The following is an 18,493-nucleotide window of genomic DNA, read 5'->3' on the forward strand; positions in this document are numbered from 1 at the left end:
ATGACTCATTCATATGTCGATGTTTTGGAGCTCAGTTACTCAAGGGTGAGGACAAGAGCCCACTCTGATCCACCCCCAGGCAGATGCTGGCAGTGGCACAGGGCAGGAGGGTGCTGGGTCCTGCTCCCAGCTATGCCTCTGCTCCTGGGGGCAGCGAGAAGACGGTAGCCAGGGGCTCTCCTACACGTGGGACCTACCAGACTGAACCTGCCACAGCAGGCTGGAGGTGCCCCCACTTGCTGCCATCCCTCTTGCTGCCACTCTTCGAGGCTTGCTGGGTGCCAGCACCTGCAGCCTCGGGCAGCCGGCAATTGCAGTAGCTAAAAATACGGCCCCGGGAGCAGGGCAGCCCCGTGCGCGGGAAGCTGTGGGCAGCGGGGTGGCGTGCGGGGCTATTCTCAGCGGGCTGCGGGACTATTCCTGGCCGGTCAATATTGATTCAGCCAGCTCAGGTGCAACAGCTCAGCCTAGCAGCACCGTATTTAGGGCCCGGCAGGAGGGGACGCGGGCAGCTGAATCGGGAGCATTGTCTGGGGGAGGAAGAGGGCAGGGAGAGGATGTGAGCTCTGTAATCTGCAGTGAGCGGCTCCGGGAGCGCAGCACACCCCGAGCCTGCAGTCAGCTGAAGGGTGGCCAACAAGAGCTGCTGGCCTGCACGAAGCATCTGCCCTGGGGATGGAGGGACGGGGCCAGAACACGTGTAGCTCCCGTCAGGAATGGGGAAGCTGGGGGCGGGGACACAGACAGTTCTGGCTCCTGTGGTCTCTGAGATGTTGAGTGCACGGCTGCTGTAACTCAGCCACCGAGGAACAGGAAGACAGATGAGAATCGGGGGTTTCAGGTAGCAAAGCATGTCTCAAGCAGCTCCCTGGCTGCCTGCTTGTTTTGGACACCTTGGGGTGGTTCTGGCCAGCCTGGGGCTGTGTGGCTCCAGCCAAATAGCCCTGCATGCACCTGGGTCTACATCAGTAATCAGAAGAGAGAAGCAGGGGGAGGATGGTTGTCTCCATTCATCACCTGTGCATAACCAGCCACAGAGCAGATGGCACAGTGCAGCCCCCAACGACAGCATGTTGGGAGCTTCACAAAGACCTGAAAAACTACAGTGACAGTGCTCAAACTGGGGCCTGGGTGTGCTGGCTTAACAGAGCCTGATTTCCCCCAGGGTAATGCTCAGCAGGGTTTATTTCCACTGGCACAGGCAGGGGCTGAGGGAGGCTTGCCATGGCCAGTCAGTGCACAAGAGCCAACCAAGCAAGGCTGGACAATGGAGAGCTGGGGGCCATGGTAGCAGCTGGGAGCACAAGAGACCCTGCCACCCTACAGTCCCCAGCTCTAAGGGGATGCTGCTGCCCTGTGGTGCCAGGAAAGCAAGTTGGAGATGAGCAGGGCTCTGCAGAGGGTGAACATGGCTTGCTGCAGCCACAACCCTTGGTCAGGTGAAGTCAAGTGTCACCACTGCTTTCACAGGCGCCTGAAGTCCTCGAGGGCCACTTGGGCAGCATTGCGTCCCGCTGCTCCCATCACTCCTCCTCCTGCAAGAAAACAGGAATAAGGAGTAGTGGACAGCTCCAGCCTCAGGAGATGGAGCCTAGTCCTGCACCAGAGGAGCTCCCTCACCTCCTTGTCCATGCAATGCAGAGAGGAGAGTGGACACCTCTGCTCCATGCTGCCCTTGGACCTCTTCCACGTGCCCCTGCCCTCTTCCTGCAGCCCCCCCACCCAAAAAGTCCCTGCTCCCAGCCCTGCTTACCAGGGTGGGCTCCACTTCCACATAGGTACAAGCCAGGAATTGGGGACCGGTAGCCTGAGTAGGAAGGTGCTGGCCGGGTAAAGTACAGCTGGTCCAGAGACATTGCTCCATGGAAGATGTTCTGTAAGCAGAGCTCCACATGAGCTGCCTGTGCCTGACGCAGGGCTGTATGCCCACCAGCACTGGCAAGGCACTGATGCTCTGATGCTCATAGATGAGCTTGCATGGTACCCACCCCACCAGGCAGCCCAAAGATCCTTTCTAGATCTGGTGGTGTCAGGATGTCCCTGCCTATGACAGACGCCTTGAACCCTGGGGCATAATCTTCAATGCAGTCAAACACTAGGGAGGGAGGGAAGGCAGGCAGGTTAGAGGAACGTGGTGGCTATCCCCTGAGCAGCTCCAGGGTGGCTCTGCAGTCCTGGTGTTACCCAGGTCTGGGCATGCATTACATACCCATATCCCTGCATGCATTTTGTACCTGTGTCTGCATATGCATTTCTGGCTTCCTCATCCCAGGGCTGCCCGCCCGCCAGTACAGAGGGGGTGTACTGGGTGAAGAGGGACACAACGTGGCAGCCATGTGGGGCCAGCCCTGGGTCCAGTACCGAGGGGATGCAGAGCTCGATCATGGGCCTGAAGGAGGAGGGAACTATCCAGGGAGGCAGAGAGAGACCCAGCCACCCAAAAACTCTTCCCTCAGCACCACCCACCATGGCCATCCTGCCCCTTCCCCAGGGCACTGAGGTGTGCCAGTGCAGGTTCCTACCTGCTAGAAGGGTACCCATGGGTGGCCTCAGTGAAGGCCTGGTGCAGGAGATGGGTGCCCTCGCAGTTGAGATGGATGGAGCACTGGTGGTGGGGCAGGGGCTGGCCATCACGGGCATTGGGGGCAGCCAGGAAGTTGGGCAACCGATCAACTGCCACTGGGCATGGGAGGAGGGAATGGGGAGAGCAGGATGCAACTTCTTACTGAGTCTGGTACCAGCGAGGACAGTGGCAGAGACGGACTCAATGGTACCTACCATTGATCTTGGTGACAGGGGAGCACGTGTCAGCCTGCCGTATTCGCTGCACAAAATCTTTGGGCAGCTGCTCCTGTGGTGGGAGATGCCAGCATGGAGGCTGGCTGTGAAGAGGCAATGCAGCTGGGGGTATGCCACCACAGCAAGCCCTCGCCAGCTCATGTGTACTGTACCTGGGGAATGAGCTCCAGGAAGGTGACTTGTGGGGAGGCATTGGACAGCACCAGTTTACTCCTCACCTCTGTCCCGTCCTGCAGAGCAATGCCCTGTGCTTGCCCGTCCCTGCCCAGCAGCACGTGGCACACTGCCTGGGCAAGCAGAGGAAACATGACTTCACCAAGAGCATTCCCACTGCCTCCAGGCTGGCCAGGCCGCTCCCTATATCCAGGCACCCCCTACCTTCTCAGCAAAGATGTGGGCTCCCAGGGCAGTCGCTGCACAAGCGATGGCTTGGGACAGGGCCCCCATCCCACCGGCTACATAGCCCCAGGCACCCCGCTGTCCCTGCAGCTCGCCCATCACATGGTGCAACAGCACATACCTGTGGTAACAGGAGCCCAGGTTAGCCACCAGCTGAGGGGATGGGTATGTCCCCTGCATGGATATAGTGAGGATGGTACCATAGCTCCCATAGATGGAACCACACCAGCTTGTGGAATGCCAGCTGACCTACAGGGAGCAGTCACCAGCCAGGACTTGACCTGGCCTGAGGACAGAGGTGTTCAAACAGCAAAGGAGTAGGTGAGGAGAATTCAGGAGAGTCAAATGGCAGGGATAAAGGGCAGTCCCTTGCCCATCCCCACCCCACAAAGCCATCCCAGCAAGGCTGAGTGGGCAACAGGAAGGAGAGGCAGCAGGGCAGAGCCTGGGATGCTCGGGTGCAACAGAGCTATGGAGGTGCGGGCACAGGGGCTTGGTGAGCTCTGGGGGAAGGGACCCTCACCCACTGCCAGGGGTGTAGGGACTGGCCATGGCTCCAATCACTGCATCTGTAGCCAGAGTTGCCTTCAAGGGTTCCGACTCAAACCACTGATCCAGGATCTGGCTCGGGAGAAAAAGAAAATGCCAACTCAGGGTGGGGAGCTGCTGCAGCACCCTCACAGGCAGGCAGCAAGGCACATGGTGGCTCCACAATGCTGCTGCCAGCACTCACCTTGGAGATGGGGGCTGTGAGCACCTCATAATAGCGGGGCAGTTGCCACCCCAGCATCTGCCCTGCGATTGGAGAGGTGGTGTGAGACTTGCATGGCTGTGCTGGAGCCAGCTGCCCATGCTTAACTGGGTGTGGGGATCAGGCAGCAGGACCAAGGTGGACAAGCCTGCCAGAGCCTGCTAACCCAGCTGGGGCTCCTGAACAGCCTATGCCCTAGGAAAGGACAACTCTGCATTGTCCCCTCAGGTGTGGGCAAATATCCATTGCCACCAGGGTTCCCTGATATCCCAAACATACCTGCCTGCAGCAGGGGCTGCAGGGCTCGCAGGGCCCTGAGCCGTTGCAGCAGGGAGCCCTGCCCCAGGGCAGCTGTGTCCACTGGAGGGGCGTCCAGCAGTGGGTTGAGGGCTGCCACCAAGCGTCCCATGAATGCCTCATATTCAGGGTAAGCCTGAGAGGGTACAGAGAGGGGACAACAGGGACTGTGCCATAGTAGGTGCAACTCCACCCAGGAGCATCCTTGTTGCTCCATAGGCAGGGCAGCCCTTTGGGGCCTTTGCTGGGCCTAGAGCACAGCCTCACCACACCTGAGCATCCTTCTGGGAGAACTGGGCAATCTGCTGCTGGGTCTGGGCCATGTCATGTCCCAGCAGGAGGGAGCGGGGAGAGCTCTTGTGCTCCAGTAGTGGGGTGAAGGAGTAGGGGTCCCGTGGGAGCACCCTCAGACCATGCCGCTACAAGAAAGGGACAGCAGGACTCACCCTGCAGGGACAGCCTAGCAGCAGGCTAACCCTCCCAGTATGCTCAGAGGTGCCAGCAGCCTGGTGAGGGATGGGTACTGGTACCTGTAACTCCAGCTCAGTGTAGATCTGTGGCCGCAACAGGCTAAGCAAGTATGATGCCCGGGAGAACTTGAAGCCTGCAAAATGTGGGGCAGCGTGGAGTGCCTGTGCTCAGGACTGGCCAGGGGTGGAGGGACAGGGCACATGCAGGACTACCTGGCACAATTTCCTCTGTGACGGCTGCACCACCCAGCACATGGCGTTTCTCCATCACGACCGTGCGCACTCCTGCCCGCTGCAGGTAGGCAGCCTGTGGGGAGCATGGCATCACACTACCCATCCCTCCAGGTGGAAGATGTCCTTCTTGCCTCTTGCACGTGGTGCTCCCCTCACCAGGGAGGATCCTATTCCCTACAGCCGTGTGAGAGCCCTCAGCTCCACACACACTGCCACCAACATCGTCTTTTGCTCACGGCACAGACCCTCCCTGGTCCCCCCGTTGTTCCCCAGGGATGGAGAAGAGACAGCACCCCACTCGGTACTCACTGCCACCAGCCCGTTGTGTCCTGCAAGGAGAGAGGGAGCTGAGCAGACCCCGGCAGCAGGGTAGTCCCACAGCACAGGGCACCCTGCCGTACCCGGGGCACGGGGGATGCCACAGCCGCTAAAATAACAGGGTTCTGCACGGAGGAGTACAGGTAACAGGGAACATCCCCATCCGTCCCTACAGCTCGGAGCCTAACGGTGTAGTAAAGGGGGACAGAAGTGCCCAGGCTGTGCCCTGCGTGCAGCGGGGCTGTAACGTGCGCCTGACCCCTGCAACCTCCCTGTCACAAATTACATGCCAGTATGTCTGCAACATACCCAGCACGGCTGTGGTCCCCACCTGCCCACTACCCCCCTGCCCGCTCTGGGGAGAGGGTAGCTGGGGGTCCCCGTGGCTCCCCACAGCCCGGCACCGGCTCCCTGTGTTACCTGCCCCGATCACCACCGCATCGTACTCCTGCTGGAGCCGGGGTGCAGCCGCGGCATGGGCCAGCCGTGATCTCGGAAGCCCCGGGGTCAGATGCCAGCCCCGCAAGCAGCGGCAAGGGTAGTCCGTGCCTAGCCATGCCCGGAGCCCGGCTGCCATCGCCTCGCAGTGCCCGGCCGCGGCTGCCCTGCTCCCGGCAGCCTGGACTTTGCTTTCACGGCGGAACTTTTCCTAGGGCTTCCGGACACGGGGCGGGGGCCGCGGCAGGGGACGGCTTGGCGCAGGGCTGGACACCGTGTCCCAGGCTTGCGGGAAGGCTGGGCAGGGCAAGCGCACGTAACAGCTCATGCTGGCACAGCTTTGCTGGCAGCTTGCAGAAGGTACAGACACCAGCCTCGATGCTGAAAAGCCACCAGGGTCAGATCCTGGCTGGTGTTCTGCAGAATGCCGGATACTCCCCAGCCTTTATTCCAGGAAGGCGCTGGACAGGAGCTGGGGGCCCGAGAATTCCTCCCCAGCTCCCGTTCTGCTCCAGGGAGGCCCCAGGGCAGGCGGCTGGGATGAAAGGCCAACAAGCACTGCAGGGCAGGGGGGAAGCTGGAGCCCCATTAAGCACAGCGCTGACAGCAGCGGGGAAAAAGGGCAGCTTGGAGGTAAACTTGACCCAAACCAAGCAGTCTTGCTCAGAAGGGCAAATTCTTGCCCATCAGGACAGGGCAAAGGCTTTGCCATGGTCCAGTGCTCTCTGAACTACCATTCTCAGCCCCAGTGACCAGCACAGACTGAAAAGGGGCAGTGTCTGCCAGAGTCCCTTGGGGATGGCCTCATCCCCAGCTATGCCCACGGGGTTTGCACATGCGCCAAGCCCACCCATGCCCAGGAAACGTATTAGCTAGCTTGGCTTTACTCCCTGTTCACAGCTGAGCTCAACTGAGCTGAATGATGCCTGAACGTCTGAGCATGGGGAAGGAGGTGCAGGACAGGCTGTACTTCTCCAGAGCATGCCAAGCCCCTGAGGGCCAAGCACCCTGTATGTGGGGATGAGGGAGGAGAGTGACACACCCTGGGCCATTCCTCCATGCAGACCTGCCTACACCATTTTGTTCTCTGGCCATAGCCTAGTGGCAATGCCAGGCCTGTGATATAAATCCTGCTTTAGAAATGTATTTTTCAGCAAGATGGTGATTTGCCAGCTACCTCTCAGCCCCACTCTCTGATTGTCCTTGGAGGCTGCTGGGAAGCAGGAGGCAGGCAGTGCTAGTCCCAGACAGGCTGGAGGAAAGCAAGGCTGCTCGTGCCTGCCTGCAGACATAGCCAACAGTGTGCAGACACCCAGAAAACAGCCCAGGTGCTGGGCACACCCAGGCACCCACTTTAATCCTGGTCCCGAGGTAGCTGGAGACATCTCAGAGCAGAGGGATGCGGGAGGGCTCCCAGAGGCGCCGGGCTAAGTCACAGGCCTGCTGGACCACAAGCTCGGAGGGGATGATGCCCAAGTGTACAGTCAGCAGCTCGTAGCATTTCACCATCTCTGCCTGGTGGCTCTTGCTGTAGTAACGCAGCAGCTTCCTAGGGAGAGGATGACAGGGGGCATGGAAGGCACAGTGCAAACTGGCACCCTCTTTCCAAACATCTTTCCCCTAGGAAGTCACTGGCAAGGACGTGATGCCCATCCACCAGCAGGACAGTGGCACCAGCTGGAGAGATGGGCTGTTGTTACCCTGGTGATACCACACCACTGGTACCCCTCTGCAGCAATGTCCTGGCAAAGACAGCATCAGTCAAGGGGCCCCCTATGCCAGCACAGACCTGGACTCTGGTGCCAAACCACAGGGCTGGGGACTGCTCACCTGTAGTAGTCTACTGCCAGCATCCCAATGGGAGCAGAATCATCAGAGAGAACCGGCACCTCTATCACTTCCAGCTTGTAGCCCTGAAGAGAGATGAGAACAGAGGGCAGCAGCAGAGAAGGGACTGCCAAAGAGCCAGAGCTGGCTGTGTCTATAAGCCCTGCTCTCTGTCCCCAGCAGGTGCCAAGGGGGAGTGGCTCAGCCCTTTCCTGGGCCCCACGTACCACCTCATTCTCAAACCAAAGGAAGTAGGAGCAGCAGTAGTCACCATCCTGCAGCATGAGTGTTGTGTAGCCCTTCTGTAAGTATCTCCTGGCCAGTGCAATCAGGGACCAGACCTGGGAGACAAGGAGCATCTGAAGCCTGAGCAGAAAACCATCCAACCATCACCTCCTCCGGTGGTCCCCCATCCCACCCCCAATCCTCACAAGCAGTACCTTCCTCTTGATGAAGGTGGCCAGGGGGGCCTTGCCTAGCTCTGAGCTGGACTTCTCTGTCATGGTGAGTGACGGTGCCATCATCTGCCCAGCTGTGCGGTCCACATAGATAAAGTGCACCAGGCCAGGAAAGTCCTCCAGGTACGTGGGGTGGGTTAAGGGTGTCTAACAACTTTAGTGCCCTTCCAGGACAGTCCCTGAGCCTTGGAGAACCTGCTTTTGCCCACTGCCCTCCCACCCTTCAGTCTGCTGTTGGGCAGACTCCCACCTCTGCTACCCGCCTGGGGATCCCTCCTGGCCAGGCCAGGTTCCCAGCTGCAAGGACGGGTATGACACCATGGTGATATTGCGCCTGCTCTTCACCAGCAGGAAGTCCCTCCAGTCCAGCAGCTTCTCCCTGCCAAGAAGAGGTGTGGTGAAAGGTGTGGACCCACCAAGCACCAGAACATCTGGGTATGGGGCAGCCCCCCCAGGGATGCTGGCCACCCCGCCATGTCCTCACCTCATGAGCTTCTGCGTGCGGGCGCGCAGCCCCTGGGACAGGCTGTGGCTGCTGGAGGCCAGGAAGAGCCGGCGGTACACAGAACAGAGCTGACGCTTCACATTGGTCACTGCCTGCAGCAGCCTACGCCAGGAGACAGATGGCACTGAGCTTGCCCTGCTGCCCAGAGCCTCAGGGATATCCATGCCATCCCCAGGGCTGGGGACTTTCCCTGGCCTCCTCATACTCACTCCAGGGAGTTGCCAGGCTCACTCCTGGAAAATATCTTGTTCTTGAAGTCTACCCAGGAGTTCTGCAACTAGAGAGAGGGGGCTCAGCGTTGAGCTGTGAGGACAACAGGACAGGGTCTTCATGTCTCCAGTCCCACCTGAATGTCCTGCCCACTCAGTTTCTTCACAAACTTGTCCATGCGCTGCCGAAGCTCTGCAAGGAACGGGTAGGAGCGTGGGGATCCTGCCTCTGGCCCCTCTTCCAGCTTCCTCTCCAACACCAAGAAACCATCCAGCAGCTGATACAAAGTGATGGCCACCTGAGTTGTGGGACCCTGATGGGGAAGGGAAAGGTGGGTCAACCAGGACCAAGTCAAACATCGCTTCCCTCACCTTACAGGCAGCTCACCTTGGTCAGGAGGACAAGAGAGATGCCTGGCCAGAGGGGGAGGCAGTGCATGGTGTGTGGCAGCAAGGGGCAGTAACCTTCCCGCAGGTTGGCATCCAGGAAGATTCTTCGGGGGTTTGAAGCTTCAGGGACAAGAGGCCCCAAGGTCTGCAACAAGTCCTCTGCCATCTGGAGAGACAGGGAAAATGCTCAGTCCCCCAAGAAGATGACACAGACTGCACCAAGCCAGAATACTCTGAAGAGACACAGCAACGCCCTGAAAGCTACAACTTGAGATGAACTGGGGAGCTGGAGGAGCCACACAGCAAAATATCAGCAGTGAGGCAAGTGCCCAGGGATTCCAAATGAACAGCAGATAGAGGGGAAACTGCTTGCAAAGACACAAGTAGTAAACATCCTGTGCCAAGGGCAGCAATTATTTGCAGACCTGCAGAGAGAAGCAGCCCGGAAAGCTCAGAGGCAGCAGAGGGAGACACCAGACTGCTCTGAGGCAGCCCTGACCCCTCTGTGCTGACAGCTCTGGGTAAGAAGACCATAAAGCAATGCCCTCGAGAGGGTGGTCAGAGACCTCACAGGGTTATACTCAACATGGGGAATGCCAGGTGCATCCCCAGCCCAGAGCACCCACAGACGCAGCCCATCAAGGGATAAGTGATGAACACCAGAGATTGCAAAGAGCACCAGGACGGGCTGAAGGGTGGAGCTGAAGGACTGTGGGATCCCTTGCTCACCTGGACGTCTGCAGAGTCTGCCTCCCCAGTGCTCAGCATCTCAGCACCCTCTGACCAGCTCTCACTGCCTGCAGGAAGCACAACAGGTCATCTTCCCTGCAGCCCTGGAGCCTCCACAGGGCTGGGCAACATGGGGCAGGGCTGCTGGCCAGCTCATCACTCACCTGTGCTCTGCCTGCCTGGCGAGGGCTCAGGTGTGTAGTAAACCTCTGACACAGACTGATCGTCTGTGTCCTGATGGCAAGAATGTCTATGTCAGTGGTGGGAATGATGCTGGCAGCCCAGCTAGCATCCCACCCTGCAGCTCCCAATCCCAGGGACTCACCTGATCATCCAAGTCCTTCTCCACAGTATTGTGGGAGCCAAGACCACTCACAGGAATGCTCTCACTTCTCTTCGGCCCCTGGAGGGGCACATTCCCTGCAGAAGGCTTTCAAAAAGAGGAAAAAAAATGAATCCCTGGCCGCCAAGTCATGAGCCTACAAAGGGCATCCTCATCCACTGCCCCCCATGTCCTGCACTGGAGCACCTGGGGGCCAAGCTCTTCCTCAGCACTCTGGCTAGGGTACAGGTCCTGCACCAGGAGGATGAGGACGAGCAGGTCAGCAGGGCGGATGGAGCTGGCATTGCGGCTGCAGGCCAGAAAAGGGAAAGGTCAGCTGGGAAGGCAAGCGGTTGCCTTAGGAGGGTGGCAGAGACAGAGCTGGTCTCACCTGGAGTAGAAGGCCAGCAGCTTGGTATGTACCAGGAGAAAGGCGTGCCCCACCTCATCCCCACCACGCTCGGGGCTGGTGTTGATGTACTGCACCACCTGCCTCTCCAGGAACTCGATGCACTGCTCACACAGCTGAGGGTGGATCAGCCGCTCCACAGCCTGGGGTGCAAGTTGTGGGGGAGGCTGCTGAGTCCTCTAGATTCAGCCATGAAGCCCTACGGCAGGTCCGAGGTTACATTCCTCCAGGGAGCTGCCCAAAGACCCCAGCCCAGAGCCTTTGTCCACATGCCAGGACTCCACACAGCCTCCCACCCCTGGGACACCCCGAAAGGTCCAGGGCAAAGGACACCCAGGACACAGTACCTCCACTGCAAAGCTCTGGTCCTCCTCCCGCAGGTAGCTGTAGGTCTCCAGCAGGCCCCGCAGCAGGCTCCAGACACGTTCCCGCTGCTCCGAATCAGCTGGACGCAACCTACAATGGCCACAGAGTGTGAGTAGAGAGCCAGCCATCACCCCCTGGGGTGGTACAGGCACCCCAAAACCCTGCTGCAGACCAGCAGAGCCCTGCTGCAAGGCAGCGGCTTGCAGAGACCCCCTCCCAGCTGCCCAGGGTTACATGAAGACAGCACTGGGCAGCTCCCCCAGCAGCCTGTTGTGCCAGCCCCGTGTGCCAGCCTGCGTATGCTCACTCCTTGCGGACCAGATGGGAGTCAAGTGCAACCAGTCCGTAGTGAGCCTCCACCATGCGCCGCAGCACAAAGAGGGTCCGGCGCAGGTCGTCCTCACTCTCTGTCCCGTCACCATTCACTGCGATGTACAGGCAGTCCCCAAACTGCAACCGGCAGAGGGTCAGGTGGGTGCCGGCCGGGGTGCCCCGATGCCCGGTGCTGGTGCCGGCCCTACCATGTGCAGAACGTGGAGGTGCTGCTCATGCTCGGTAGTGAAGCAGGTGTAGGTGTCAGCAAGCTTCTCCAGCAGTGCCGCGCAGGAGATGATGAGGGGGGCGAAGAGGGTGTTGAGGCTGTCCTCCAGCGCCGGGCCCTGGAGCACACGCTCCCGAGTCAGCACCCACGCGTAACCGCGCGCTACGCACCCCCTCCCCTCATCCTGGCCGCCCCCTGCTGCCCCACCTGCCCGGCGTGGGGCGTCCGCAGCCGGCGGAGGAAAGCGGCATCGGCCCAGTAGAAGAGCAGCTCGGCCGCAGTGCTGGCGATGAGGATACACCGCATGGCCCAGCCCGGGCAGCAGTGGGGGGCACCGGGACCGCGCGCCTCCGCCCGCCCCGCGCCGCTTCCTGCTCCGCCGCCGCGCGTGACTGCCGCGCGTGACCACCGTGTCCACGCGCGCAGCGCCCCCGGCGGCCCGGCGCGGCCCTGCACGGCGGCGCCAAGCGCGTCGTCACTGCCCGCCCCGCTCCCCGCCCCGGTCTCGGCCCGCGGCAGACAGGAGACAGCGCCGCGGTTGACAGCCCAACTTTATTACACCTCCGGTAGCGCCTCGGCACTTCCCGGCTGCCCCCGCCCCCGACACCGCCTTTCTCCCGGGCGGGACACACTTAAGCACCGAAGGGTACCAGGGCTGCCTGCCGGCCCCGCCTTCCGCCGCTCCCTTGCGTTCCGGGACGTATAATTTAACTATCGGCATTTCCAGCCGCCGAACGTCGAGCCCCGCCCGCCCGGGGCGGACCCCGGCGCCCCTTCTCCCGTCCGCAGCATCCCCGCGCTGGTCCTGGCCGGGTTGGCGGCAGCAGAGGGAGCTGCTTCCATGTGCTTGCTGCGCCGCCTGGGAAGGTGCAGAGGAAAGCGGGACGAGCTGCTGGCATGGGCATCCCCAGGGGCAGTGGACAGGCGGGGGGGCGGGGTGGGGAGGGTGCTCATCCTGGGGCATGCCAGGGCTCAGCACCCCACCCCTCCCCAGCAGCCGGCGGGCACCAGATCCCGGATGTTTCTCGTAGCTTTTCAGGATGGATCATGGCAGGCCTGCAAATCCACTGCTGCGCTGCTTCAGCAGGATGATGGCCATGGCCAAATGAAGCTCTGTGGTCACAAGGTGGGAGAAGGTGCCAAGCCAGAGGGCAACCAGTGTGCAAGGATGAGGGCATGGCATGGTGCCTGCCTGGTGTGGCCCCGCTGGGAGGCTGCGTGGGCTGCCAAGGAGGCAGCATGTCCTAGGGAAGGCATGAGGGCAGGAGCGGGGCAGGCAGGTCCGTTCTGGGCCGAAGGCTATCGGTACCGGCAGGCCAGCGCATTCACGTTCTTCACCACATAGAAGCTCATGGTCAATGGGGGGATGACAAGGGTGCGGCCAGCCCGCAGCGGACGAGGCTTTAGCTCAGGGAGGGTTCCATCATCTACCATGGCTAGTGGCTGCCCGTTGAGCTGGACCAGCCTGCAGGAGCAAGAGAGAGTCAAGGTGGTGGCATCGCATAGAGAGGAGCAGTGGCAGCCCCACAGCCAGCACTGCACTTACTTGGAGTGGAGCCCCTCCTTGCCATAGGGCTGCAGCAGGTACTGGTGGACGATCTTACCCCGCAGCGTTCCCGCCAGCTTGATTTTCTTCCTGGAGCGATGCAGGTTGATGATGTAAAGGGTGATGGACCCTCGGACGTAGTTGTGACTGCAGTAGGGAACAGGAGGAGATGAGGGACACGTTGGCACGTGCCCTGGGACCACGGCCTCCAAGAAGTGGTTTGAGGGTCTCTGTGAGGGATGTCACCATCCCATCTTCCCCTCCACAGGAAGATGCCACCTCCCCATCACAAAGCCCAGCTCTGCAACAACACCTTTCCAATCTCCCACTTACCTCCTCAGCCAGGAGTTACACAGCTTGAGGGGGTGCCCTGCTGGTGTCTGCAACTGGGGGTGCTGGTCCCAGGACAGCCCCTCCAGGCCCTCGTAAGAAAGAGGCTGAGAAGGAAGGTGAGCTCTGTGCACAAGTGGTATCTGCTCTTGCTGCTCCTGGCATCTAACTGACAGGTCCAGACACTGATCCCTCTGTCCCTGCCTAATCAGGCAGCCCCAAACAAAGGCTATAAAGCACTTTGCACCTGTCAGTTACTGGACAAGGTTTCCTACCGAGCTGGAGGCATGTTGAAAGCATCTGGACTGTGTAAAGAAACAGACTCTCCTCCTCCACAATAGCAACTTGTGTCTGTGGAGGAGGTGACCACCCCCCCTCCCACTCCAGGCTTGCTGGGGCGCTTTCAAAGACCTTATCAGCGAAACAATAACCAGGCTGGGCTCCCCAGCAGCGAGGCTGGGCAGGTAACCTGAGCGGCCAGGGGCCCCTTGTGTGAAATCCACTCCCTTGATCTCTGCTGCTGGGGCTGCCCGGCGGCCACCAGGCCAGCCCCAGTCAGCCTTGTTCCCAGGCGCAGGCTTGCCACGACTTTCATCGAAGGCATCACCATTCCCTGCACACTCCTTCCACTGCCACAGCAGCCAGAGCAGCACCTGAAGGACTCCCCTGGGAAGCCAACCTGCCTTGCCATAACCAAACCCTGGGCTCTTGTCCTGGGACGGTCCCCAGCTCATTCACCCACTGCAGCCCTCAGCCTCCCTTGCTCCACTTACTTGTGGTAGCTGGTGCAGTGAGCGTAAATGCGGAGCTTGTCGCGAATGACCCTGCCAGGCCGGGGCTTCCTCTGCAGACCAGCTACATGGATGGCCAGCACCTTGGGACCGATGAGGCGCTTGTAGAGCAGGGACAGCCAGTAGTCCTGGGGAGCAGAGGGGACAGTCAGCAGCACAACGGTCCCTCTGACTCGCAGTGGGAGTGGGCAGGAAGGGATGGCTTCCCTGCTTATGGTCTACTAAAATTTTGGCTCTTAGGGTGAAATGTTGAGTGCCAGATGTCTGCCTTGGGGTGAGCTTTGTTTACGCAGTCCAAGCCAAAATGGCATTGCTGTTTCCAGGAAAGACATTAAGGCAAGAATACATTGCTCTGCCCATGCTGGGAGATGCTGATACCCTATAAAGGAGCTCAGCTTTTGGCTAGGCTGTGGAGCATGAGGAGCAGCATGGATGCCTTTGCACATTCCCACAGACCCAAATGTAGCTATGCCATGGATGTGCATACCACCTCCAGCTGGAGCACACAGGAAGGTGATGTCCCTGCAACAGGCTGGTCACCCCTTACATGAGGCTGGAGCACGCCAGAGCTCTCCCATGCTCTCCAGATCTGTTCATGGCACACTGGCTTTGGTGAGGGTGCTCCACTCCTCAGAAGTATTTCTCCTGTTTTCAAACCTCCTGTAGAGTTAAGCACTTCAAAACAGCACAGGGAGGACAAGCACTCAAGAAGCAGGAAATGTGCAGCCCCTGCACACATGCATCAGTGATGCAGCTTTTCATTACGTCACCACATACTGCTTTGTCCCACAGGGCACGGCCTTACTCCGCACACGGGATGGGCCCCAAGCCTGAAGGGGAGGTGAGGCTGTGTGGTGATGGTGACAGAGGCTGCTGCCGGCAGGGCCCCCCATTCATCCACTGCAGAAGCTAGGAGGTGTGTGGTAAATGAAGCAGGGGTGTGGGAAGGGAAAGGGCAGGTTCAGGCGCTTGCCTGCTGTTCTGCAGGACAGGGCTCTGTTCCCACCATTGCTCCATACGCTCCGGGTGATGCTGGGGTAATGGAGCCTCTCGTGCCGCTTCTCTGGGTGCTGCTTGTGGCTGCACTGAGCACCTTTGCACACATGAGATCTCTGGACTGCCCCAGGGGGACCATGTATCCCAGGGCAGTTGAAATGATCCCTCATCCCCATGAGCAATGTTGAACACCCAGCAGCAACTGTCGTGCTGGCACCAGTCACTATATGACTGTCAGCCTCTGAGCTGCACAGATCAAGTACCCTGCTTGGGGGGGCACGAGAAAAGTTCTGCATGGTCTGCCACCTCAGAGGGGCATGTGTGAGGAATGGGGTGTCCAGGGGCCTAGGCTACAGGGCAGGGGGACAGGTGGAAGCATGTATCCCTCATACAAGTGCAAGTATCCATCCCATGAAGGGGACGCCCTCACACAGCCCCTAGTTACTATCCATTTTGAATGAGGAGGTGTGGTAGCTTCAGGCTATGCCTTGAAATTTTTCCACAGATCTTGAACAGAAAGTAGTAGAATGTAAATAAATTACTATTGGGTGCAAAAAGGAAACCCACCACAGGAGGCCAGCAGATGAATCCCAGGGCAATGCTGCAGCAGTGACTGGCACAAAGTGAATACCCACGAGCCAGACCAGACTGCTGGCCCCATCCTCTCTCCTGCCCAGTTTAGCAGAAACTGACCTGTTCCAGCAGCACTGGGCTGGCCTGGCAAAGGGAGATCCAAACCTGCTTCCCACTTTCTGGGAAAACTTTTCCTGCAGGAAAGCAGGAAAGGCCGCCTCCTGCTCTGCTCTTGCTGCTCCCAGACAAAAGCACAGGACTCTGTGCCACATGAGCCTGGTAACTGCATCCCATGCAAATCCTGGGCCCAAAGAGAGATTCAAGAATGAAGGGAGAGACTTGTGCACCTGGAGGAGGCTCAGCTCACAAGGATGAAGCCTGGTGAGGATGAGCTCAATACCACAGACTCATGCTGTCTCCAGACATATGTCACTATCCCTGTTTTCACAGTATCACTAAGGTTGGAAGAGACCTCAAAGATCGAGTCCAACCTGTCACCACAGACCTCATGACTAGACCATGGCGCTGGGCAGTGATGCTGCCCTGCACCTTGTGGTTGTCCCTGCATACACCATGCTGCAGGGGTTGTGTCAGCCTTCCCTCACCACGTGAAGGAGTGTCAGCCCACCTTGACTGGGTTCACAGCAGGGTGGAGAAGCAGTGCTGGGTCCCTGTGGGCCACACTGATTACCTGAGTTTATGGTGAGGCCAAAGGTGAGCTCAGACACAGTGTTTAGCCCCACAGTTGAGAGTTAAAAAAACCTGAGTTCAGTGCTTTGAGCTACCTCTCAGCTGAGGCTTTTAGGTCTTTCTAGCAGTCCCCTGGGGTTTCTCACAGTTTTTCTGTATCTTCACTGGTGAGATACTGCTTTTGTCCACAAGTTATGGGAACAATAGAGACCAGAGACTTCGTGGCCACCCTCAAAATTTCCATATGGGTCTCAAGAGCTGTTCTACAGAGGGTTTGCAATGGCCTTGTCAACATAGGGAGCTGACACCTGCAGCTCCAACCTCCAGCTACTCACCCACCCCTCTAGGCAGGGTGGTCCTTAGGGGTTGATTGCTTTGATTACAACGTCCTTCCATTTCCAAGGCTCAGGAGAAGCAAGGTTTGCAGTGTAGGGGTACAGAGAGCAGCCCTGTGACCTGCCCTGGTTGCTGCCAAATCTCACATCTCGGCATACGCTCTTCCCAACTGTGCTCAGGCAAACCCTGCTCTCCTGCAGAACTGGAAGAGCTGAACCTGAGGCTCCTAGTGTGGGGGCTTACAGGCAGAGCTATGCCAATTAGCATCTTCTGGGCTTGGCACAAGGACAGATGCTAATATCTCTGGGAAGCACTGGCCACATCTTGTGAGCTTCTGATCCAGCTAAGGATACACATCTTTTCTGAGAAAAACCACGCAGATGCCATGAAACAGCCAAGGCAGTCAGCAGCGGTGTAAGGTGAGCTGTTCTGCAAAGTGTGAGATGACCTCATCTGGGAGAGCAGTATTTCAGCACAGGCCAGGGCAGCACAAGGACCAACCTCTCCATCTGCAGGAGGTGAGGAGAGAGCAGTGATTTTGCCTTGCCTTGCTGGCAAGGCTAGCTCCAGATTCTCCATTTTGAGGAGAATGTGGAAATACCAAAGAGAGTTCAAAGGAGGGCCAGAAAAATGACCCAGGGCTGGAAAAGAAGTCATCAGCACTGGCCTTGAAGCCCTTGAGCCCTTCAGCTTACTGCAGGGGAGCACTGAAGACAGCTGCAGCTTTTCACGTCATCACAAGCCCACTTGCAGCAGGGGCCAAAATCATGTTGCTTGCAATAAATTACCAGGAGCTGGTGACACTGAGCATTTGGATGACAAATCACACACACATTTAGCATGATGGAAACAAACCTGCAGAGTGTGGGCACTTCCCCTACCTGGGCTGGTGCTCTGGGACTGCTCCTGTCCCTGGCATGAATGAGCTCCAGTTAAAATCACACTGGGGCTGCTTGGCACCTGCAGCTACTGGCTCCTGTTCAAAAGCTGACCAGCTTGGGAAGCCACTGCTCTTGAAAGCCAGCTTGGCTACAAACAGGGTGGCTTTTCCACTTATCAGTGACCCCAGATCCCTGACAGCAGCTGGCACCCTTTTACACATGGCAAACTGTGTGAGAGTGGTTCCCAGGCTGGCAGCATCCACATACCCCTTGCAAAGACAAGTGCTTGCCTTGCAGCACGGTGCCCAACATCCTGGCAGAGGAAGCCCCAGCAATGCCTAGGGAGATGTGTGGCTCCAACCAGTGCAACCACAGAAAGGATTTGGATTTTGGAGTCATGGAGTGTTCCTGTTGTGAAAGCTGAGCCAGCAATACAGCTGTAGTGGTAGAGGAGGAAGAGAAGACAGGAACTTGATCTGCTATTAGTCCCTTTGGAATCAAGGGAGCTTTCTTGCTTTAATTATTTTGCAGGCCATTAAGCAGTGCTGCCACTGCAGCCCTCAGTGCTGCAAGCAAGGAGCACCTGAAGGTAGAGCCAGCCTGTGCCTCAGGAGGTCTCCTAGCTGTGACCCCTCATTTATGGGCAGGAGGGTTGCTTATCTCGAGTAAACTGATGTGCAAAGCTCAGGACAGCTGCATCTTCTGAGCCCCATAGAGTCAATGGAGACTCACAAGCTTTACACTAGACAAGGAAACCCCAGAGGGTTCCAGACTTCAGTTAATTGGAAGAGCTTTTAGAAATTTCAGCTTTTGGAAACAAGGCAGACCTTCAGACAGACCTATTAACCAGACCCTCGAGTCCCCAGAGACATCAGAAAGGGTGTAGGA

The 18,493-nt window shown here is 58.6% G+C and overlaps 3 protein-coding genes across 3 annotated transcripts in view; all 3 read right to left on the minus strand.

Annotated features, from left to right (window-relative positions):
- Nucleotides 1-265: 265 nt before the first annotated feature.
- PYROXD2 (pyridine nucleotide-disulphide oxidoreductase domain 2) lies at nucleotides 266-6,089 on the minus strand. Its single transcript, XM_009908175.2, has 16 exons — nucleotides 5,689-6,089; nucleotides 5,260-5,279; nucleotides 4,930-5,023; nucleotides 4,777-4,850; nucleotides 4,519-4,665; nucleotides 4,229-4,382; nucleotides 3,932-3,993; nucleotides 3,722-3,819; nucleotides 3,178-3,319; nucleotides 2,952-3,086; nucleotides 2,779-2,851; nucleotides 2,523-2,679; nucleotides 2,235-2,389; nucleotides 1,989-2,095; nucleotides 1,754-1,874; nucleotides 266-1,535 (listed from the first exon to the last, which is right to left on the minus strand). The coding sequence occupies exons 1-16, from the start codon at nucleotides 5,843-5,845 to the stop codon at nucleotides 1,465-1,467; spliced, it is 1,767 nt and encodes a 588-aa protein (XP_009906477.2). The 5' UTR covers nucleotides 5,846-6,089; the 3' UTR covers nucleotides 266-1,464.
- Nucleotides 6,090-6,344: 255 nt separating this feature from the next.
- On the minus strand, nucleotides 6,345-11,838 carry HPS1 (HPS1 biogenesis of lysosomal organelles complex 3 subunit 1). Its single transcript, XM_054163348.1, has 18 exons — nucleotides 11,670-11,838; nucleotides 11,443-11,580; nucleotides 11,229-11,371; nucleotides 10,903-11,011; nucleotides 10,538-10,698; nucleotides 10,354-10,456; nucleotides 10,150-10,254; nucleotides 9,989-10,058; nucleotides 9,825-9,892; nucleotides 9,094-9,261; nucleotides 8,843-9,019; nucleotides 8,706-8,773; nucleotides 8,476-8,598; nucleotides 8,305-8,370; nucleotides 7,974-8,118; nucleotides 7,761-7,874; nucleotides 7,537-7,619; nucleotides 6,345-7,255 (listed from the first exon to the last, which is right to left on the minus strand). The coding sequence occupies exons 1-18, from the start codon at nucleotides 11,766-11,768 to the stop codon at nucleotides 7,093-7,095; spliced, it is 2,103 nt and encodes a 700-aa protein (XP_054019323.1). The 5' UTR covers nucleotides 11,769-11,838; the 3' UTR covers nucleotides 6,345-7,092.
- A 239-nt stretch (nucleotides 11,839-12,077) lies between these two features.
- HPSE2 (heparanase 2 (inactive)) overlaps nucleotides 12,078-18,493 on the minus strand; it is a 119,304-nt gene continuing 112,888 nt past the window's right edge. The window contains exons 10-12 of the mRNA XM_054163844.1: nucleotides 14,112-14,257; nucleotides 13,009-13,155; nucleotides 12,078-12,927 (exon numbers count right to left, since the gene is read on the minus strand). Of these exons, the coding sequence (XP_054019819.1) occupies nucleotides 12,762-12,927; nucleotides 13,009-13,155; nucleotides 14,112-14,257 (459 nt within the window). The 3' untranslated portion in view covers nucleotides 12,078-12,761. The remainder of the gene's footprint in view (nucleotides 12,928-13,008; nucleotides 13,156-14,111; nucleotides 14,258-18,493) is intronic.

The sequence above is a fragment of the Dryobates pubescens genome, chromosome 8 (genome assembly GCF_014839835.1).
Source record: "Dryobates pubescens isolate bDryPub1 chromosome 8, bDryPub1.pri, whole genome shotgun sequence".
In the NCBI taxonomy this organism is placed as follows: domain Eukaryota; kingdom Metazoa; phylum Chordata; class Aves; order Piciformes; family Picidae; genus Dryobates; species Dryobates pubescens.

What these genes read in the sequence shown, in the direction of transcription:
- HPS1 (XM_054163348.1), bottom strand. Translation starts at nt 11,768, where the DNA reads ATGCGGTGTATCCTCATCGCCAGCACTGCGGCCGAGCTGCTCTTCTAC. An exon ending in ACCAGAGCTTTGCAGTGGAG is followed by an intron (nt 10,699 to 10,902) that starts GTACTGTGTCCT and finishes CTTGCACCCCAG; the next exon opens with GCTGTGGAGCGGCTGATCCA. An exon ending in CTGGCAGTAGACTACTACAG is followed by an intron (nt 7,256 to 7,536) that starts GTGAGCAGTCCC and finishes TCCTCTCCCTAG; the next exon opens with GAAGCTGCTGCGTTACTACA.
- PYROXD2 (XM_009908175.2), bottom strand. Translation starts at nt 5,845, where the DNA reads ATGGCAGCCGGGCTCCGGGCATGGCTAGGCACGGACTACCCTTGCCGC. An exon ending in AAATGCATATGCAGACACAG is followed by an intron (nt 2,096 to 2,234) that starts GTACAAAATGCA and finishes CTCCCTCCCTAG; the next exon opens with TGTTTGACTGCATTGAAGAT. An exon ending in TCTTTGGGCTGCCTGGTGGG is followed by an intron (nt 1,875 to 1,988) that starts GTGGGTACCATG and finishes CTCTGCTTACAG; the next exon opens with AACATCTTCCATGGAGCAAT.